This window comes from Typopeltis vanoorti, chromosome 24 (assembly GCF_054136105.1).
Source record: "Typopeltis vanoorti isolate ZY-2024b chromosome 24, IOZ_Tvanoo_1.0, whole genome shotgun sequence".
In the NCBI taxonomy this organism is placed as follows: domain Eukaryota; kingdom Metazoa; phylum Arthropoda; class Arachnida; order Uropygi; family Thelyphonidae; genus Typopeltis; species Typopeltis vanoorti.
In genome coordinates this window covers 23169606-23191218 of record NC_143572.1, presented here as the reverse complement: position 1 = coordinate 23191218, position 21613 = coordinate 23169606, and the positions used below count along the sequence as shown (strand labels likewise).

General features: G+C 36.4%; 1 protein-coding gene across 1 annotated transcript in view; it reads right to left on the bottom strand.

The window, feature by feature from the left end:
- Positions 1 to 21613, bottom strand: part of LOC150093017 (sushi, von Willebrand factor type A, EGF and pentraxin domain-containing protein 1-like) — a 154957-nt gene that overhangs the window by 34062 nt on the left and 99282 nt on the right. The window contains exons 31-33 of the mRNA XM_090414101.1: positions 20343 to 20867; positions 12289 to 15123; positions 225 to 586 (exon numbers count right to left, since the gene is read on the bottom strand). Of these exons, the coding sequence (XP_090270227.1) occupies positions 225 to 586; positions 12289 to 15123; positions 20343 to 20867 (3722 nt within the window). The remainder of the gene's footprint in view (positions 1 to 224; positions 587 to 12288; positions 15124 to 20342; positions 20868 to 21613) is intronic.

Genomic DNA, 21613 nt, shown 5'->3' with positions numbered 1-21613 from the left:
GTTTGCTGTGATAAGGCAGGAATTTTTTTGGAAATTAATTACTGTACTTTGTTCAGCAAAGCATATAATTAGGTTTAAGTTTTGTTATTTAATCAAAAATTTACAATATTCTTTTATTGATAGGGGTGCATCCCACGACATGTACTATTATTATTCGGAATACTACAGCATGCTTTTTTTTCATGAATAACAATGCACACACACACACACATGTTCACACTTACGTTGGCAGAATGGGATATCTCCACTCCACATGCCATCTTGCATGCAGACTCTGTTGTCTTGACCATAGATTTCATATCCTATTATGCAGCTGTACAATATGATACTGAGGTAAGTATAATCATTTCCTTCAATGATACCATTTAATGGAGCCTGTGGTGGTAGACACTGCACTGGCACACAGTGAGGTGGCTTGTTATCCCATGTGCCTTGTTGGGAACATTTCAGATGGGTTGACCCAACTGCACGATATCCTCGAAGACAGCTATAGTTTGCATATTGCCCTGGCGTGTGGTGTTTCCCTGACACTGTTCCATATGGTATAGTAGGAGGACTACCACATGTAATGAGGTCACATCTTGTACTGTAGTAAGAAATAAAATACAACAGTTATATTTTCCACATTGTCTAAATATATTAACACTGTTCTGCTAAATTATTTATATTATCTGTATTTAAGCATATCTTGAAATAAAGTTACTTAAGTGCGTATTTATTGGACAAGTCTGTTCAGGAAATTAAACAAAACTGAAATAAGAAGTACAATGCAATAATATAAGATATTGCTTACTAAGCACAGTATATGCATTACCTTGTACACCACCAAAATTTGTCTTTAGGCAAAAAAAACAGACAATTTCAGCTTAACTGTATGTGCTGAATACAAAAATGATATCAATATTGTTCTATCAGAAAATATTTCTTATTCAGTAGAATTTGGTAGCATTGAGTGTTGAATAGGTTCAGTGTCAGCAGGTCTCATGCACTAAATTAATCCTTGCACACTTGTATGCCATTGCATGTGATACATTGTATATGCACTACTGTCACTGTCCAATGAAATAACATTATTTGTGTACTTTGACTGCACTATCATGAAGAGCAGGCAGATATATTATTATTATTAATATGTGACATCTCCAGGAAGTCCAAAGACTCATCGAGGGAGAGTGTGCCAACAGCATTGAACAATTGAACCCCTTCCAACTATTAACTGTGCTTAAACTTGCTTAACTTTTTGCATGAGCCATTAGTAGCAGAGGCTCTACCAATCAACCAAACTGCTCTGAGCATGAAATCTGAATTTACACCCATGTGATTTAGCATTTATTTTCTTTTATTTGTGTACATTTAAAGTGACTTTGTAGAGTGCATTTGGGTGCATATTAATTCATTCAATTCTATCTCCATGCCTTTTCCATATATTTGTAAACAATCTAATCAACCTAAAGTTTTACGCAGATGACACACTACTCAAATCCATACACGAAGACCCCCATCGATAGGCTTACAACATTTATAAACAGACTTCAGCATAATCACTGGTTGGCTCATACATAATTCTAGTGTTTCTAAATCTCAACTGATCATATTCAGAAATCCTCAGATAGTACAGATCTCTCACACACACATATCACTGAAATATCATACCGCATATTGCCCAAAGAAAACCAAAACCTGTCCTTGCCCAATAGTCCAGGAAGTCACAAACCTCAGATACTTAGACCTGCACTTTGACTACAATATGTGATGGAACACACACTGACTATATTATTATTATTATTATTGTTATTTGACACCTCCAGGGAGTCTAAAGACTCATCGAGGGAGAGTGTGCCAACAGCATCGAATGATTGAACCCCTTCCAACTACTACATACCATTACAGCAATTATAATAATGCATATGGAAAAGCAACAGTCAATTGTGTGTACTAGAGATATTAAATAAATCTGTACAATAAAAAAAAAAACTCTTTATGCTGTCCTAAAGAGAACTTTGTGGTCCCAATATTCAATACCTGATATTAAAATGCTACATGTCAAAATAATAATTCTAATAACTCACAGCAAGGTGAAGCAAATTAGCTCAGCTAACACCTTCTATTTCCTTACAGGGAGTAGGCAAGGCCTTTTAACCCTATCTAGCTTTTGGAGACAGAGTGGCAGCTTTCCTGTGCAGAGATTGCCTAACTTGGGAACTGGTTGAAGATAGGCTTAGAAAAAGTTCCTCAAGTTGGAGACTAGACTTGAACTTAGGTCTGACTTCAAGTAACCTAGCACAGAGGATGCAAGCGTCACTTCCACTGAGCTACACAGACCTTACAATGTGAAGCAAAGTTTCGAATGGTCCATTGAAGTGCTTGTTCTAAGTTATTATTATTACGTAGCACCTTCAAGGGGTCTTATAACTCATCGAGGGAGGGCATCCACTCTACTATTCTTCATCTCCCCACATCATCTACACCAGCTCTTCCCAAACTGTGGGCCGTTAGTTTTGATGAGAGGGCTGTGAAATAATGAAAACAAATTTAAAATGTTTTCAGACTAAGTGTGCCATGTCAAATGTGTATGCAAGATGCTAAAAATGTAATATTTGCATTTGATTTTTGCAATATTTGCTGTGTATGTTTTGTATTGAATATAAATACAACAAATATTATAATAATATATGTCTGTAATACGAATTTTTTTTTTTTTTGATGAGGGCCATGAAATATTTTAATTTTTCCAAGGGGGCCTTTACATCCAAAATTTGGAAAGCACTGATCTACACCAACATCATCTACTGCCTAACACCACCACTAGTATTTCACAAACATCCATGCCTACAGTGGGATTTGAATCTGCAGCCTTTTGGCTGGAGAGCGGATACACTAACCACTCGACCAACTAGGCTGGCTGTTTTCCCCCAAATATCATAATTATGTTGTTTACCCATTTACCTCTTACTTGACTGTTCTGAATATAAACAGTTTCTAGCAAATAATGAGAGAGAGAGATTTTGCAGTAGGTCATTTCACTCATATTTCACAATAGGAAATAAAAAGGTGTTAGCAGATTTATTTTATTTTTATATTACAATCGGCCATTTCACTCAGCCAGGTGTCATGCATATCACAATGAAAGCCAATATACATAATACTGATAGTGTTGCATACTGTTCATATACTGTTGCTGATTAATATGGGTAAACGAAGGAGCGATCCGAAGGACTTCGAAAGAGGCATGATCATGATTGTTGGATATTGATTGAAAGATGGAAGTATTATCCAGAAAACTGCCAATATTGTAGGCTGTTTGTGGAGTGCTGCAATTAAAGTGTTCCAAAAGTGGATGGATACTGTACAGAGCAGCAGTTGGAAGATCAATAATGGACATCCCCCCCCCCTATATATATATATATTCGTAGTGAATACAGGTTATCCCGCCTTGTGCAAGCCCATTAACAAAATTAGTAAACCTCAAATTCAGCCAGGAGATATATGTCAGCATTTCCCAGATTACAATACAACTTATTTTCCTTTGTATAAACTTCAGAGAATGAGTCCAGATAGAGCTCCCCTGATCAGCTCTAATCATAGAACTGTGTCTACAGTTTGAATCCGAGGAACATCATTAGACCATTGAACACTGGAAATAGTTATATTTTTGGATGAATATAGTTTCCTGCCTTATAGACGATAGGCAGAGAGTTATGCAAAACCATGGAGAATCTTCCCAATGTAGTAGTCCAGATGGAAGAAGCAATATGCAGCAGCTTATGGAGGATGTTTAATGAGAATCCCTCATTAAACAACAGGAGTTTTCCCTTCCAGAGACTAGTTTATCATTCTGCAAAACATATTTCTATCAAGGCTTTGGTTGGCTCTCCTAATTCCAAGCTCTTTTCGATATTTTTCAATCGCTCTTCCTGAAATGAAAGTGTAGATCAGCTACTGTATTTTCCTTTTATGTGAACCTGACCTCTACCAAAGGTTGCAAAGTTATAGTAGATTAATACTATGGGGGGGGGGGTTAAGGTTGGGTAATTCGAGAACCCTGCAATAGAGATCAATCTTTTCCTGCTCACTTCAGGCCTGCAATAAGCATAGTAGTGGTCTTATACTGAGTGCTTTCAATGCAGCCAACAGTAGCTGACAAATATGCACTGTATTCTATATATGCATATTTTCTTTGATAATTTTTTTTTTGAAAACTGATGACACACATATTGCTCTTTACAGTTCATCCATTTATTTTTTTTTTAATTTCTTTGAGAAAATATATATTTCACACATATCTCCTTATAAAGAATAACTGAGTATGAACTCTTCCAGGAGTTGATTTGTTGAGTGTTTTTTAAGTAAATTTTTAAGCAAAAAAGTTTATAATAATGTCAGATTTCTAACCATATTCAAATATGACAATTATTAACCAAAAACAGAAGACCGTGCTGTTAAACGAAATTGCGATTGCATCCTTACCTCTAGGTTATCCAAGGAAAGTTCGATTCTGGTCGTCTACTGGAGAAATTTTCTATATAGGCCTTTCTTCATCTTGTCACAAATTCGTCATCTCTGCCATGGGTAATTGTGGCCTTTACCTACCGGACACTGTTTTTTTAATCCCATCACAAAAAAATTGACTGTAGAACCCACACTATTTCAGACAATTACAATGATTTGTTAAGACTAGGAGCCACGAGATGGCAGCAGTTGTTTGCCTCACTAGATGCCAATTAAAATCGCAGATAGAATTGTGCCAGTTATCTAATTGGCTAAGGGTGAAGTTAGCTGCCTTTCCAATGTTTAAAAGTTATTTGGAGTTAAACACCCTTGCCTGCTTCCTTTGGAGAATAAAAGATCTTAGCAGATTTATTTCATTATTTTTTATTTCAGAAATACAGAATGTTTTCATACCATCTTAAAACCTTCTTCAAGCATGAAGTTAAATTATTTTAAGGAATTAACACCAATAACTCAATAGTTGGTCATAATACGAGGGTGGTCTGAAAAGTTCTCGACCATAGATGACAACACTATCGACAAGTTTTTTTTCTACGTTGGTACATCTGTCATAAGCATCCATGTGAAATTGCAAGTCATTCTGTCAAGTAGTTTGTTTTATACAGCTGCGTGAAGCAAAAGTGTTGTCTGTATTCCTTGAAATCGATAAAATTGAGCATCGTGCGGTTATAAAATTCTTTGTAAAGAAGGTTTTAATGCCAAAAGAAATTCATTCGAGGTTCATAAAAGTTTATGGGCACTCTTCTCCATCGTTTTCGACAATTAAGAAATGGGCTGTATTTAGAATGGGCATCAGTTTAGATGTGGCCGTACACCTTCAAGATGATCCACATGAAGGACGTCCTAAAAAAGTGCAACACCAGAAATTATTGATCAAGTGCACGATATGGTTGGATGATGGGCGTGTCAGAGTGCGTCAAACTGCTGAGACTAAGAGTTTCAAAAGAATGTGTAGGATGGTTGCTCACAGCAGATCAAAAATGCACTCACATAAAAATCTCTGAACAGTGCTTGGAGCATTTTAACAGGAATAAAACTGATTTTGTGTGTCAATTTATTGCTATGAATGAGACTTGGATTCACCATTACACACCAGAATCCAAACGGCAGTCAAAACAGTGTACAGAAGCCGATTGTTGAGCGCCAAAGAAGATAGAGTCGGTTCCATCAACAGGAATGGTCATGGCATCGGTGTTTTGGGATGCTAAAGGCATTTTGTTTATTAATTATCTTGAAGAGGGTAAAACAGTAACCGGGGAATATTATCCCGATCTTTTAACCAGACTAGATGAAAAAATTCATGAGAAAAGACCCGGTTTGCAGAATAAAAAAATTGTCTTTCATCAGGACTGCACTTGACCACAAAGGTATTTTGGCAATGGGAAAATTAGGGGATCTGCACTATAAATTGTTGGAACATCTAATCTATTCCCCCAGATTTGGCTGCCCTCTGACTTCTGTTTCCTCCCAGAACTAAAACTCTTCCTCGTTGGTCAGCGTTTTTGTTCGAATCAAGAGGTGATTGCAGCTTTAGAGGGATATTTTGCAGATCTTACTGAGAACCACTACAGGAATGGGATAATGGCCCCAGGGCATTGCTGGAATAAATGTATTAATCCTACGGGAGATTATGTTGAAAAATAAAAATAATTTTGAAATTATAAATTCCTATTTTTCATTGTTAGGCGGAGAACGTTTCAGGCCACCCTAAGGAATTAAGTAAATGATGATTGATAGGAGTATGACTTGACTATTGTGAAGTCATATTAATGTCTTGGAGGAATACTCCTGGAAATTAGCTGCGCTTTTGGCATACCTGTTTAACATGAATCTTTCAATAGAGCAAGTCTCAAAGGAGAAGAAGGGGTGAAATTATTCACCTTCACAAAACGGAGGGGGGATTAAGACTGAAGCTGCAGAATTATAGGCCAATTTGTGTGTCTGGAGTTTTGACTAGGTGTTAGAGATTGGTGAAAACTTGAATTCAGAATTGGGTTGATAGGAATATTCTCTATGAGGTCAGCATAGGTTTGTTAAGGGGAAGTCATGTGTAAACCATCAGCTTACGTATTACAACAAGGTGATGAATTCATCGGATAATCGCGAGCGTATATAGTGGTATACTTGGATTTTTTTCATATATCCTGGATAGATTGAAACATGACAAGTTGGGAACTAAGCTGAAACAGATAGGATTGGATAAGAAACTAGTGAGTCGGATAGCTGATTTGTTGTCAGATAGGTATCAGCAGGTTGTGTATGAGGAAGAGTATCCCAAAAGTGGTAGGTCAACTAGCACAATCCCACAGGAGTCTGTTTAAAAGCTATTATTGTTTAATTGACATGTTAATGATATTAGGACTTGTTTAGCTGGAGATATGTAGCTTTGCAGATGATGCAATGTTGAGAACTATAAGGAGCAGAGTAAATCTACCTGTTTAATGTTGGAAAATAGAAAATCTTGAAATTTGATAGACAAAGATGGGATGCAGAGTATACAATCAATGAGGAAATTTTGAAGGATTTGAAACTGATAATAGATCTGGAAGCAACGGTGGACAGACTTGAAGTTTAGCGGTTGCATTGCTAAAATTGTGAGAAAACACAACAGATTATAGTAATAACGAAGAAGACGTTTGCATTCAGAGACAAAGAGGTTATGGTTCCCTTGTATAAGAAAACCATAACCTCGATAAGACCGCGTATGAAATGAATTACTGTTTACAGATCTGGTTTCTTGGTTTTCAAGGAGATGAGGAAATATGAGAAAGAGAGAATGTATACTAAGTAGGCGTTTGGTCTGTAGAACAATGTGGGATAAGGATATATTGTGGGAATGCAAACAGAGCCTTTTGAATAGATTAGAAGGCGAGGGAGTATGATTGAGACATTCAAGTTTGTGAAGAGTTGTTACCAGATTAATGTGGAGATGTTTCATATAGAATGAAACAAAGAGAGAGCAAGTGGCCATCCGTAGAATCTGTATAAGGAAAGTGTGAGCAAGGGAGTGACGATCAAGTTCTTTGCATAGAGCGCGTTGCTTAGTGGAATGCATCCCATTGGAGTGTGGTGGGTGCGGAAACTGTGAATGATTTTAGAGTACGGTTCGATTATGTTTTTGAGTGAAAGTGTAGACATCCTGCAATCTTTTATTTATTTATTTATTTGACTCCTTGGAGGTCTGGGGTTAATAATAATATTATTATTATTAATAATAACATATTCTTCAGTGTTGTTGTTATTATTATTATTATTATTACTTATTTTTATTCAAGCAATCTCCTACACACCAAACTTACTATGGTTCCTTCCCTTATCCATCTGGCTGTAAAAAAAAAAAAAAAAAAAAAATGTGTGTGTGTGTGTGTGTGTGTATATATATATGTGTGTATTTTTTTTTAAATCCACATGTAGGAGATGGGAGCTGCACATAGATAGAAAACTGCTTTCGTCCTACGATATTTAAATACTACATAATTAAAAATAATATAATTTTCATTTATTCGATAAATTTATTTGAAATTTATAATTTCAAAAATATGTTTGGCATTTATGCAGCGCTCACAGAAATCTATATTCCCCAAAAAACAGGCACACCGGCCAGATAAACACAACACGCAATTAACAGACAGAATACATTGGCATTGGAGTAGTTTAATCTAAATAACAACAATAAAAGACACGCACATTGTCACGCACAATACCAATTTTTTGTATGAATTAGAACCATCAGTTATAACCTAGTCTGTAACCTTCATTTTAGCTTACTAGTTTGTATTCCCTGAGGATGCCAATAGAAAAAATTGGCAAAACATGTAGGAGGATAAAATAAAGCTACTTGACAAAGATTATATATAAAAAAGTGTAATAGTAATAATAAAAATAAATCAGCTAACGCCTTTTATTCCCTTATAGGGAGTAGGCGAGGCCTTTATACCTTATCTAGCTTTTGGAGACTGAGTGGGCAGTTCAATCTCCACCGGTAGCCAATCAGAGATAGCTGGCCCATGTCTATCATTAATTATAGCAGCCACCGATGAAGAGGCTGGCAAACAAGTGCTGTCTTAACAATAAAAACTATTCCAGCTATCACAATGCAAGCTTCTCTCATTGTACATTATTCTATAATTAAAAGGGCTTTTCATGTAGATTGCAAAAATGTTTTGAGAAACATACAATCGAAAGATATGAAAATGGATCCAATAATGTATACGTATGAATACATGGAGATGTAAATAATTCTTTTTATTCGATATGTTTATACGTCATATGATCATAAAGGTCTTGTGGAGTTATATTGACAATAAAAACAAATATAGTGAACTCTACACACAAAAATTTACTTATACGTGCCAATAAGACGTAGATGAATGACAGCTTCCCAAAAATCTTCACAAGTTTTGTGTGCTTGCTATTGCAGACAATGTAATGCCAGGTGAGTCAGTCTGGCACTTTTAATATCATTACTTTTTTTTTTTAACATAAATCAGTAATCAAATATTATGTTATTCCAACATAAGGCACTTCTATAATTTAGTAATAAGCTGGTATAATAACTTTTTGTTGTTGTTTTGTTTTTAAGACAATTTGGTGAATAAAGTTACCTTTGGTGTCTTCTTACTTTCCATACATGGAATGAAATAAATAAAAAAGAAAAAATGAAATAAATAAAAATAATAAAACGACATGTTCACTGAGCCCCCCCCCCTCACTTTCTAAATATCTACACATCATTCAGAGCAATCTGACAATAGAAATCTTGAATTTCATAATATACCATATTTCAGCAGTGAACCTTAGACGTCATCATAGCTAAAAATTCACTCAGCCTGATATTTAACAATTCAAGCACCAGAGAAGAGAAACTATATCAGAATCATTCTTATATTTCGGACCATTCCATCATTAAAACAATAACTTGCCTTATTCTCAAAACTAGTGTTCAAGTTGCGAAGTGTTGTAGCTGTAAATCATACTCTATGCATACTTAAAGGAAAAGCTTTTAATGTCATATGATCAACTTTTGAATCAGTCTACTTGGAATCTCACATTGTCATAAGATATGTGACTCTTATCTTCTGGAATAATGTGTTATATGACAGTTGATCGTCTCCACCACGCACAACAATTATAGGCATGGCTGGCACTATCATCAGATCACGACATACGTAAACAAATCTAGAGCAACCAACCTCTCAGTCATTCTGCCGCATAATTGCATAAGAAATACCGACTATTAATCTTATTCCTTACTAGGAAGATCGATATACCTATGTCTCATGAGGACCTCTTCTGCTGAATAGATTGATGAGACCTAATTAATAACAATCATTCAAAAGCACTTTTAGTAGGATGAAACAAGAATACTTCTTTGAAATCTTGAGAACATTTGAACATGATCCTGACATCTTTCTGATGCCAATCTCTATTATAAAGCAAGCCCTGTTCTTTTTTATACGAGCGGCATGATTGCTTACTTTTAAAGCACTCCTTCAAGTACGTCACCCATCCTTCCTCCCTTCCCTTCGTTTCGAAATCCACTGCTAGATGAGAAGAGCAACAAGAGACTATGAGAGTGAGAGAAAGGGAAGACAAAAGCGAACGAGTAGTGTATGTGAGTACTATCTTGGTACTGTATTATGGAGATGTAAAGAAAGGAGATGATTATAAACAACATGATCGTGAGAATGTGTAGGAAGCGAAGTCCGGAATACGAGAATGTTTGGCGTGCATTTGATGGCAGAAGAGAGCTATATCCAAAGGATGAGTTATAATTAATATGGAAGGATGCAAGGGTTTGGAGGGATTAGTGTATTCAAAGCAAGAGAACAGAATTACTTCAAACCCCCAACAAGTGCGAGCGTTGGAGGCAAGGAAACTGGAACTAATACGTTGAAGGGTAGTAGGGATAGGCCTCGTGTGTAGGAAAGGTAGCTTAGGTGGAGAAGACTATAATACATATGTGGCCAATGATGTGTACTGGCAGAGCTAGAATCGATATATAGGGAAAGCAGACAATGCATTGCTTTTCCTATATACAAATCCCAGAAGTATTACTAATAAACGGAATGAACTTCGAGCGTTGATTAATTCAATCTATCCTAAGATTATTGGTATTAACGAAACATGGCTGACTTAAGGTCCTTAGAGGAATAGAAATGGAAGAGTAATGCTATTTTTCGAGAGAACGAAACCAGTTGGTGGTGCGGTTGGTTACTTATAATTGTTGACGAGCTTTGATCTTTCAGGGTTGAGAACCAGGAAGGAAATGATATTGATTAATTTTAGAGTATGTTTAGTTTGAGATGGAGGTATTGATGGAACCAGATATTTAGTAGGATGTTGCTATAGGCCAGGGAATGTAGAGGATGAGGAGCAGAAAGTGCTTAATAAAAGCGAATGATCATTATGGAAGATTTCGCCTATGGCAATGTTAGTGAACAGAATACGTAGCATGTCACAATAAAGAAATAACCTTACTTTGTATAAGTAAGGAATATAAGTGCCTACTTATATTTCTTTGTACACTACACTGCAGAGTCTAATAGCTAGAAGGAATATTATAATGTCTTTCTTTCTTCAAATGGAACAGGCAGAACTCTTTTAGCCTTAAATAAAATTTTGGAAATCGGTAGGTAGTCACTCTCCGCCCTCATCATCAGCAGTGGAATTCCACTAGCATCATCAGCAGTGGAATTCACAGTAATTGGTGATTTGAAGATGACTCGTAAGATAGTGTAGTTGACAACTGTTACTATCCTGTATTCTTAAACCTAACTGTAAATTAATGTGTAAATCTTTCAGGAGTGTGAGTGTACAGTCGATTTTTCCAAGTTTCAATTTTTGAAACCTAGTTTCCAGGGGGAAAGATCCTACTTCCTGCGAAAGATCGAATACCTTGAGAACCAGATTAAAAAAGGTAGCATAGTAAACGTTCTTGTAGTCGCTGACTAGAATCGAACCTATAACGGCCATCCTTCTGGCTGTCTAGCAATGGGAGAGTTACTAGAAGACAACATGGGAAGTTTTTATTATTTTTAAATTTTATATAAATATAATTTTTAATTTATAATTATAACTGAAATTATTTTGTAATTTTAATATTCACATAATAATATGAACTACATCCATATAATCCTATTTTAAATCATAACTAGATTATGTATTCTGAACCATTTTTTTAATCTTTCAGGTTTTTCTATATATATTTTAAAATGATATTGAAATGTTTTAACACATAAAACTGACCTCTACTACCAGAAGAGTGTTACATCATTTAACTATGTCCCTTATTTATATAAAACTCAGAAAATTCTCACAAGATAATAGTAATTAAAATTTGTGAATTAGCCCCATCCATTTTGAAGTCATACATAGTACAGCATAATCAGTAAAAAAGAATATACAAAAATGAGGATAAATGGGGTGTTTATAAAATTTGACTAAGGAATACGGAGAATGGATTTTGGCTTCTGGCCTTATGTTCAATCCTCACCTTCATCTTGTGCATCCCATTAGTAGGGATCTACTGGATACTGAACGAACGAGAATTGGCCAGCAATGGGGACATATGATACTAGTAAATATAAATACATATGATATAAATACATACAAATACATATGATGGTACAACATGATGAGTGATCATTCTCTCTGGTAAGGAAGACTAAATATTCAAGGAGAAAAAACCTCTTGGTGAAATATCTTATGCAACATTAGAGAAAATATTATTGCAACCACTTTCTAGATACTTAGAAATAAATAATAGAACTAACTTACCCATTGATTTTCCATTCATTGGCCTTCTCACACTGATGTTTCTTTGGTCCCTTAAGTCTGTAGCCAGGATCACAAGTATATATGGCTGTTGTTGTTCCGGGCTGATGTTCCACAACTACTGTTGAGTGTGGCAGAACAGGTGGTGAACCACAAGTCATTTCTTCACAATGTGGAATTTCTCCTTCCCATTCTCCTTTGTGTGTGCATTCAAGTACACCTGTCCCTCGCAGTTCATATCCATCTTCACAACTAAACATTGCTTTGCTTCCAAATGTAGTACTTCCAGCATGATGTAAAGTTCCATTCGCCAACTTTGGAGGTGATCCACAGTCGATAAGAATGCAAGTAGGTGCAGAACCATCCCATTTTCCTTCTTGATTACACCAACGAGATTTCTTACCTTGAAGATGATAACCATTTCGACATTTATGCAAAATTTTCTGTTCGACAACGTATGGTCCCAAAGGAACTATCACATTCTTCATAACTTCAAGAGAGTCGCATAAATAGCGTCGACATTTTGGAATTTCAGAAGACCACTTTTTGTTGGCCTGACAACGAATTTCATCTGCACCTTCTAGCTTGTATAATGAATTACACCGAAATCGGATCACGGAATCAAAAACAAAGCTTGACCCATCTACAGAACCATGAGAAAGGGTGTTAATGGGAGGACAAGAAATTACTTTGCATGTTGGAGTTTTTAGGCTCCAAGATTGATTTGGTTGGCACGTGGCGTTTGCAGTACCATCGACCTCATATCCTTCTCTACATGAAAAATGAACAGTGCTACCTACTGTAAGAGTGCGGAAAAATACAGTTCCATGGGAAGGAGCCACAGGTCGTGTGCAAGGAAGTGGGATGCACTTAGGAGTATTTCCATCCCAAGTTCTACTGTCAAGACATTTACGTTGCGATCCACTTCCGCTTTCAAGTTTGTAACCTTCATTGCAGTGATAAGTCACAGAGTCCATAAACCGAAAGGATGATCCAACGAAATATCCATTGTCCAATTTAGGTGGTTCAGGACAAGAAAGTTTTTCACACCTTGGAGTACTGAGACTCCATGTTTCATTCAACAAACACGTTCGGACGTTAATGCCTTCTATTTCATATCCGCTGTTACAAAAATAATTCGCCATGGCTCCAATGAGTAGTTCTTTTGTCTTTACCCATCCATTATCTGGACTTGAAGGAGCTGGACATTCTGCTGGCTGACATACTGGTTCCTCGCCACTCCAAAATCCCTCCTGCACACACATACGACTTGATCCTCCCATGAGTCTATAACCAGGTGAGCAAGTGTAAGTAGCGGTGGCTCCATAGCGGAGAGAATTCCATTGGACATGCCCATGAGGAATAGGCTGAAGAGCTGAACATACCACTGGAACACAAGTAGGAGGGGAGTTCGACCACGAGCCGTTTGATAAGCATTCTCTACTCATAATTCCCACGATATGGTAACCAGCATTACAATGGTAATTAACCCGTGATCCAAATGTCACAGCTGATCCTATCACTTCTCCTTGAGTAAGCCTTGGCGGATTTCCACACGAAATAGGATTACAGGTTGGAAACTCATTTGACCATTGTCCGTTTTCTTGGCAGTTTCGTATTCGAGGTCCTTCCAGTTCGTATCCTGTAAAACACCGGTATAGTATTCGGTCATCTAGGTGAAAAATATCTGCTCTTGAGCTCTCTAGAATCATTTGTCTGTTTACTGTGATATCTCCTCTAGTATTAGCTGATGGCCATACCCTGATTTCCTTGCCGTCTGATCCTTTTGGTCTGTTGTGAACTATGATTTCTCCATATAGTAGTGGTTCTGGAATGGGACAAGATACCCTTTCACATATAGGAGGATCAGCAGACCAGTTTCCATTTTCTCTGCATTCAATACGTTGGGGACCATGCAATAAGTAGCCTCGTTTACAGACATAAGAGACACTGGATCCAAAGTGAAATAGGTCTCCATGCTGAGTTCCATGACTTATGTTCTTTGCCCTCGGACATTGAACAGGAAGACACTGCGGTTCTGTTCCACTCCACCTATTATCTATCTCACAAGTGCGGTTTGGTTCTCCTTGCATATAATAACCACGATCGCAAGAGTACACAATTACTGCCCGATAACGAAAAGTAGCAGCAGAAACTTGGCCATGAGGAATGTTTTCCGCATGTGGGCATGACGTTCCAACACACGATGGATAAGGTGCATCCCAACTGCCATTTTCTTCACACGTCAACGTCGACTCTCCAATTAGTTCCCATCCAGAATTACATTTAAAATTCAGATTGTTACTAAAAGTGAAATTATTCCCAAGTACCTTACCAAATCGTAATGAAGGTGGTTGTGGGCAAGTGACTATTTTACAGGTAGGAGCATGTCCAAGCCACTTTCCATCCATACCACATTTCATAGGCTTTCTTGGGTGGGCCACTAAAGTAAATCCTTGGTCACACTCATAAGTTAGATTGACTCCTGCTGGGAACACAGAACCCATAGGATGGCCATATGCTACTCTAGGAGGTTTGGGACATGTGATCCTTTCACATTGTGGTTCCCTATCACTCCAAGTCCGATCTGAACGACATCTTCTTCGGCGACTTCCAACCAACCTGTAACCAGGATCACAGGAGTAATCAACTTGCACATCAAATATATACTTCGTTGTGCTGATCTTTCCATGTTCCGGTGTAGATAGCTGGGGGCATTCGACAGGAACACAAAGAGGTTGATGACCTCCCCATGTACTATCTGCTAGGCAGGAACGTGAAACATCTCCAATTAGATTATAGCCTTTGTGACAACTGTATGTTACAGTGTCATCAAAACTGAAACAAAAATAAAAATAAATAATGAGAATTTATCTCTGGGATTAAACTTTGTATTGTAAGAAATATACACTAACGGGGATACATTATAATTATTATAAGCACATGAAATATTGCTCAACTACTAAATGGCAGAACTGAAACAATATGACACAGAGGTCGGAAAGACATCTAAGACTGTATACACTATTCCATCTAATCATCAGCAAAGTTCGCAAATCTAGAAATGGTGTTGTGAAGAGCAAACGGTGATTAATTTTTTTTTTTTCCCAGTTCATGTGACGGATGTGCAAATGGAGCGAAAAGTAGCTACTGAACAAACTGGCAAATGATTGAGTTGCGTTCATAAGATGGACGAGAACATCAGCTCAGCAGAAGTTACCTGACAACATCGTGAGTTTTATTTTTCATTTTAATTCAATACAAAAAATATTCAATTCAAACCAAAAAAATGTTATACCAGCAAAATATGCCATATATTATCATTCTTCTCCTGCTTTCATTCGAAAGTCCACAGCTTTGTGTGCTTGCCACTAAAATTTAACACTTTTGTTCCTGCACAGATATACAGAACACGTTATTTGATATATTTCACTTAATTATCCAATTTTTGAATTCCTCAATACTGAATTTTTCTGTATTTTAATTACGAAAAGAATTGCTTCCTTTTGTAATTTCTAGACACTCCCATACATTTCTAGACATTTTAACGACACATAATATTGCAGTCTTCAGGAGTATTATGAGGAAATATCGAACCAAGCAAGTATTTCGAGGTTTCCGTTTGTTCGTTTGTTTTCATTATTACTAACATTCTTTGATTTCAATTTTCTTGTAAAAGAAATTAATAATATGTAATGGTCCAGAAGTGGAGAGTTCCCCGCGGAAACTGGAGTTTTTCAGTCAGAATACAAGATTTGTTAATCCTATCTACATATTCTGTTATATGACTATCAAATCCTGTCAATATTCACTAAGTACATATGAAGGCAAGTTACTTCTCCATAATAAACCATTCAACCTAAGACATTAAACGAAAATTTGGAGTATTATGGCATCGGAAACTATTAAATGAGTGTCTAATGTTGTTCGATTACCTCATTTCATTCTCTACAAGGTTTTTTCAAGGGACAAGTGTTAATTGTATGCTAAAATCTAATGCTACTTTCAATTACTCTATTGCTTGTGGAGATAATTTGAAGTTCCTCTTTGAGTCTTCTCCAAAATTTCCATTGAGAGAAACAGCAGTTTATTTTACAGTCGTCTTGTTGTCTACTGAATACGGTAACCGGTTATTTTGAACAAAAATTATCATAACAGACTTTGTCACCATATCACTTACTAGATATGTACTATTTATCACATCTCTTTCGAATTTTATGAGATGTCATATTTTTCATTTTTCCTGGAACAGTTGTACTTTGCATATTTAGATATATGCAAGTAAAAAGTGAGCATGGCGACATTCACTACATAGATATGTTAATGAAAATATTGCACACACAAGTAAAGTAAACTATCAACGGAAGTTTACCACTTGCTTTCCAGGAAAACATGGCTGGCTGGTCGATTGTTTCAATAATGGTCGAAGCTACTGAGGATGAGACCTGTGTCTAATTGCCTTTGTTCTTTAGTAAATTTGATTGTTCTGCAGAGGAAAACCTGGCTAGCTCCATACGAAACCCGCTAACTTAGCTTTAGTAAAAAGTCACTATAAAGTTCTTTTGCATCCTAGATCCTAGATGGGATTTGAACCCAAATTATTCCATTCAAAGGCCATTGTTGTTACTGACTGTACTAAAGACTTGGAAAAGATAGCAATTTGACTTTCTTGTGTAGGAAGTGTAGAGATAATCTCTCTTTTTCAACTGATGAAGTCATAGAATAATTCTTTCAGATTTGATGAGCCATTTTGAATGTATTTATTTACAGTAAAGTAAAGAGAAGCAAAAGTAAAGTAAAGAGCAGTCCAATGTTGGAACCACCTATTTCAAGCAGACATTAAAGGGATAGTTCACTTCATTAAAACCTTTCTAAACACCTATCTAGTGTAAATTTGTACCAGTGAGAATCTGTTCTATAAGGTATTATTGTAATATTCATACTTAGCTGCTGTCTTTCACGTATTTGTAGAAGAATAAGTAGCATGGAGTGAAGTTGGGGATTTTGACTACGCAATAGATATCCCGATTCCTTTACGCCAGGTAGGATCTCACCGAAATAAACTTGAACAGTCAAACCCCGACGGGAACAGTGAAACTACACCCCATTTTGCTAGAAAATATAGTATTATGCGCAGTGGTGTAGCTAGAGCTTTTGCCGCCCGGGGTGGTCTTTGAGTTTGCCGCCCTTCTCAATACACTCTAAAATTACTACAAAAAGTCAAAATGACATATAGGGAAATAAATTAAAACGCTATGTTTATTTTTGAAGAAACTCTAATTTCAACATTCTAAAATGTTATATTTCTTGCTTTTCTGTTAGCAAAATCATCGATGACATTGGCGAGGTCTAATTCATAGTAATGTAGGTAATTCTTAATCAATTATATTTATAAAAACTCCTCTCACAATTAGCAACACTTACAGCAATTGTGAGGAAAATTCGAAGCAGTATTACAATATTTGGAACTGAGTTCTCTCGAGACTGTATTTTAGAATTAACTGTAAAAGGTCAGAAAGGTTCAAAGTGCCGCCCGGGGCGGACCACCCCCTTCCCCCCCTCTAGCTACGCCACTGATTATGTACCTGTGTAGCTTAGGTGTTTACACTCCTCAACGCTAAACCGCCTGAAGAAAGAGCGTCACGAGTTCGATTCTAGTCGCCGACTAGAGGAACTTTTTCTAAGCCTTTTTTCGACTAGTTCCCGAGTTAGTCGGTTTCTGGCACTTGCAAGCGGTTTTTTCTCTCTCTGAAACTTGGGTTTTTCGTCCCATAAACTCAAGAAAATCGGCCGTAGAACCTACACTATTTTCAGACATTAAAAATATTGTGTTAGGGTTAGGTACCACGAGATGGCGGCACTTATTGGCCGTCTCTTCACTGCGTGCCGCTTAATTAGTGATAGCCTTTGGACAGCTATCTCTGATTGGCTACCAGTGGAAATTGAACTGCCCACTCAGTTTCCAAACGTTAGATTGGGCTAAAACTGCCTCGCTTATCCCCTATATGGGAATAAAAAGGCGTTAGCTGATTTTATATATAATCAGTCTTCAGGAAAACCTCTTACAAACAGCCAGCAGTTTACATTCACATGGATTCATATGGTGGCTTCTTAGGATTTGCCAAACAGTCGACTGTGACATCAGCAACTTTCTATTCGTACGCACTGTTGATTTTTATGAGCAGGAGATAAACAATTTCCGTACACGCTTGATATTTTAGAATATAAGCTATTTTGGGGTATGTTAAAATAAGTTACATTCACAAAAATTGTTCTATGCTTCCTTATCGATGGCCAGGAAGATGCAGTTTTTTTTTTGAAACTCTCAGCGAAAGATACATTGCTAATTTTGTTTCATTAAACTGCAAAAGATATCTGGCTTTCTGAATAAATTACCATGGTAGATGAAGCAAAAAAAAAAAAAGTTAAAGGTTGATCCACTCAACAGGTGGCATCTTACAGTAAACGTACAAGGTATAAACGATCGGACTTTTTCCCTTTCAAATTTCCACATCACATATTTTTCCGTATATTAAATAATAAAATGGAAAGGCTGTAATGAATAACCATTTATAGCTGTTCGAGTCATATGATTTTTTCTTTTTTTTTTTGCTACGTAATTAAGTAGCTTTTAACAGATCACAGTAAAAGAAGGTTAGACATTCTATTTTGAATGAATACAAAGTCTATAATTTTGTAATAATTATAAAAATATATATGTAAATATTATAATAAATAGCTGGTAGTTTCAGAATTAAATAATTACAAAAATGATTTCGAGGATTTCGTGTATTGGTAATACAATGTGTTCGACTGGCTTCGCACACACGACAGTGTTAAGTACGGAGTATATTCATTAAAAAAGTAACCGATGCGTATTTCAAGTGTGTGCTACATATTTAAAACAGCAGGTTTAAAAAACCACTGGCTGCTGGGTTGCAGTCAGTTTGCTGGTTTGACATGAATAGTTTTTTTTCCCCCTCAGGAATCTCGGCATTTGTTTTTTTTTTTTTTTAATTTCCAAACAAAACAGAAGAACACATGCAATTAATTGACACACTTACACTGGATTTGTAACATTAGTTGTTTCTGTCGTATGCCGTAATAACAAATAACAACAAGAAAAGATAGGTAGTGTGAGTCAATGAAGGTAAAGTTTGTATTAAAATGGTGTTTTAAAATTGTCAAAAATAACTGGTGAAACAAGATTTACTCAAAACAGCACAGAGTCTATGTAAATACTGCAAAAGTCTTTCAATAGCTCTGTCCATTTAGAGCTATTGAAAGACTTTTGCACTTTTTAAAGAAGGAAGAATTTCAGTCGAAGGTGATCCACTCTGGAGATAGTAAAAGGACAAAATAGTGGAAACGTTTGGAATTTAGTTTCAGATGATGGACAAGTCAACTGTAGACTAGAATGCAGATGGGTAGTACTGTAACTACGCTTTTCTCCTCTGTTGCATCAAGCCTTAAGTGTTCTTCTAGAGAGCTTCATTAAGCCATTCTAATTTTCTTAGGATTCCCTGAATTCTGTCATTGGATCTCTCTCTCTCTCTCTCTCTCTCTCTCTCTCTCTCTCTCTCTCTCTCTCTCTCTCTCTCTCTCTGGGTGTTGCAACTTACAATTACGCCACTACCAGGGAAACTGGAATTTCTACTGTATAAATTCTTGAGATAATTTTAACAAAATATGTGAACATAAAGTTCATCCATGCGAAGTTCGTGCAGCATCCAGCATTTTTGATTAAAATAAATAAATAAATCAAACAACTTAAGTAGAGTAACATGTCGAAAACTAATTGGCATGCATCCGGAAAACTGAAAAATATTTCTGATAGCGCAAAAACAAAGGACAAATTGCTTGTTGAAAGTGCAGAAGGGGAAAGGCAAAATCTTTGGAAAAGGTTCAAGGACGAACAATAAATCTCTTATTCTTGGAACATTCGAATCATTTGGGGTACTTTTTTTAAAAAAAAACAAACGTCCTATATAATAATAATAATAATAATAATAATAATAATAATAATAATAATAATAATAATAATAATAGAATCTTACCTGTGACCTTTCCATACCACCTCACCATGGGCAGGGGAAATGGGAGTCGGACATTGAACTTTTTCGCAACGGGTGATCGTCCCATCCCATTGTTTATTTTCACGGCAGGTCCTTGATTTCGAACCTACTAGTTTATAACCTGTATCACACTCGTACTCGATTACAGTATCCATCAGGTCACTTTCTCCGATGAAATGTCCATTAGCCACATCTAGACCGCTCATCGAACAGCGAATAGGAAGGCAACGTGGTTCTGAATCGCTCCATGTCTCATCTTGCTGACAAGTTCGGTTTGCTGGTCCACGAAGTTCGTATCTTCTGTGGCATGCATACATAGCTATACTCCCGTAGACGATGTCTTTAATGGCTACATCGCCGTATTCTGGTGGGACAAGCATTGGACATTTAACTCTATGACAGCTAGGTTCTTCTCCTGCCCATTTACCGCTTCCTTGACATAACCGTTGCACAGGTCCGTGTAGACGATATCCTTCATCGCAATAGTATTCTACTACCGATCCGTACCTGCAAATAGACAAATGAAAATCACTACCATGCGGCCTTATATTTAAAATGAGAAATTCAATGAAAAATATTTCCACATTTCTTTAAACCTCTTGGTTTAAGCTTTATTTATAAATAAAACAATTTGTTTTATTTTTCATAAATGCATTTCTCAATAGCATTGTTATATATCATATAATGATGCTATAGGAATCATTGTCATACCAATTGATCCGTATTGCTTGTATATTCTGCCTTATTGTGTCACCTATTCCCAAGCATTTTAAAATATGGAAAACAAGAGTTATTATATGCGTTTGGATGGACAAATTTCTTTAAAAATAAAAAATAAAAAAATAACTAGAAAGCAAAAAGATGGCAGTGTCTTCCTTAGTCATCCTTGAGGTTGTGATCTACTTTGCCTATGCTAATGAAGTGTAACAGATACCGTATCCTACGACTAACAAGATCACAACCTAAAGGGTGACTAAAAAAGCCATTGCCATGAAGGATAAGACTCGATCCTTCAAAGAGTTGATCAACATCGTTCGGAAAGTTTCCCACTCCTTGAAGAGTACAAAGAACTATGGAGAAAAGCTAGATTCTTCTTCCTTTCTAACACCTAGTCATCTTCAGGAGTATTATCAAGGTCTAGTGATGGCATCCATAGATAGCTATTCACATATTGTAACAGGTTTTTTATATGCATTTTAGTTAAGCAAAACAGGATATTTTTTGGACAAACCCAAGTCTCTTGTTATACAATG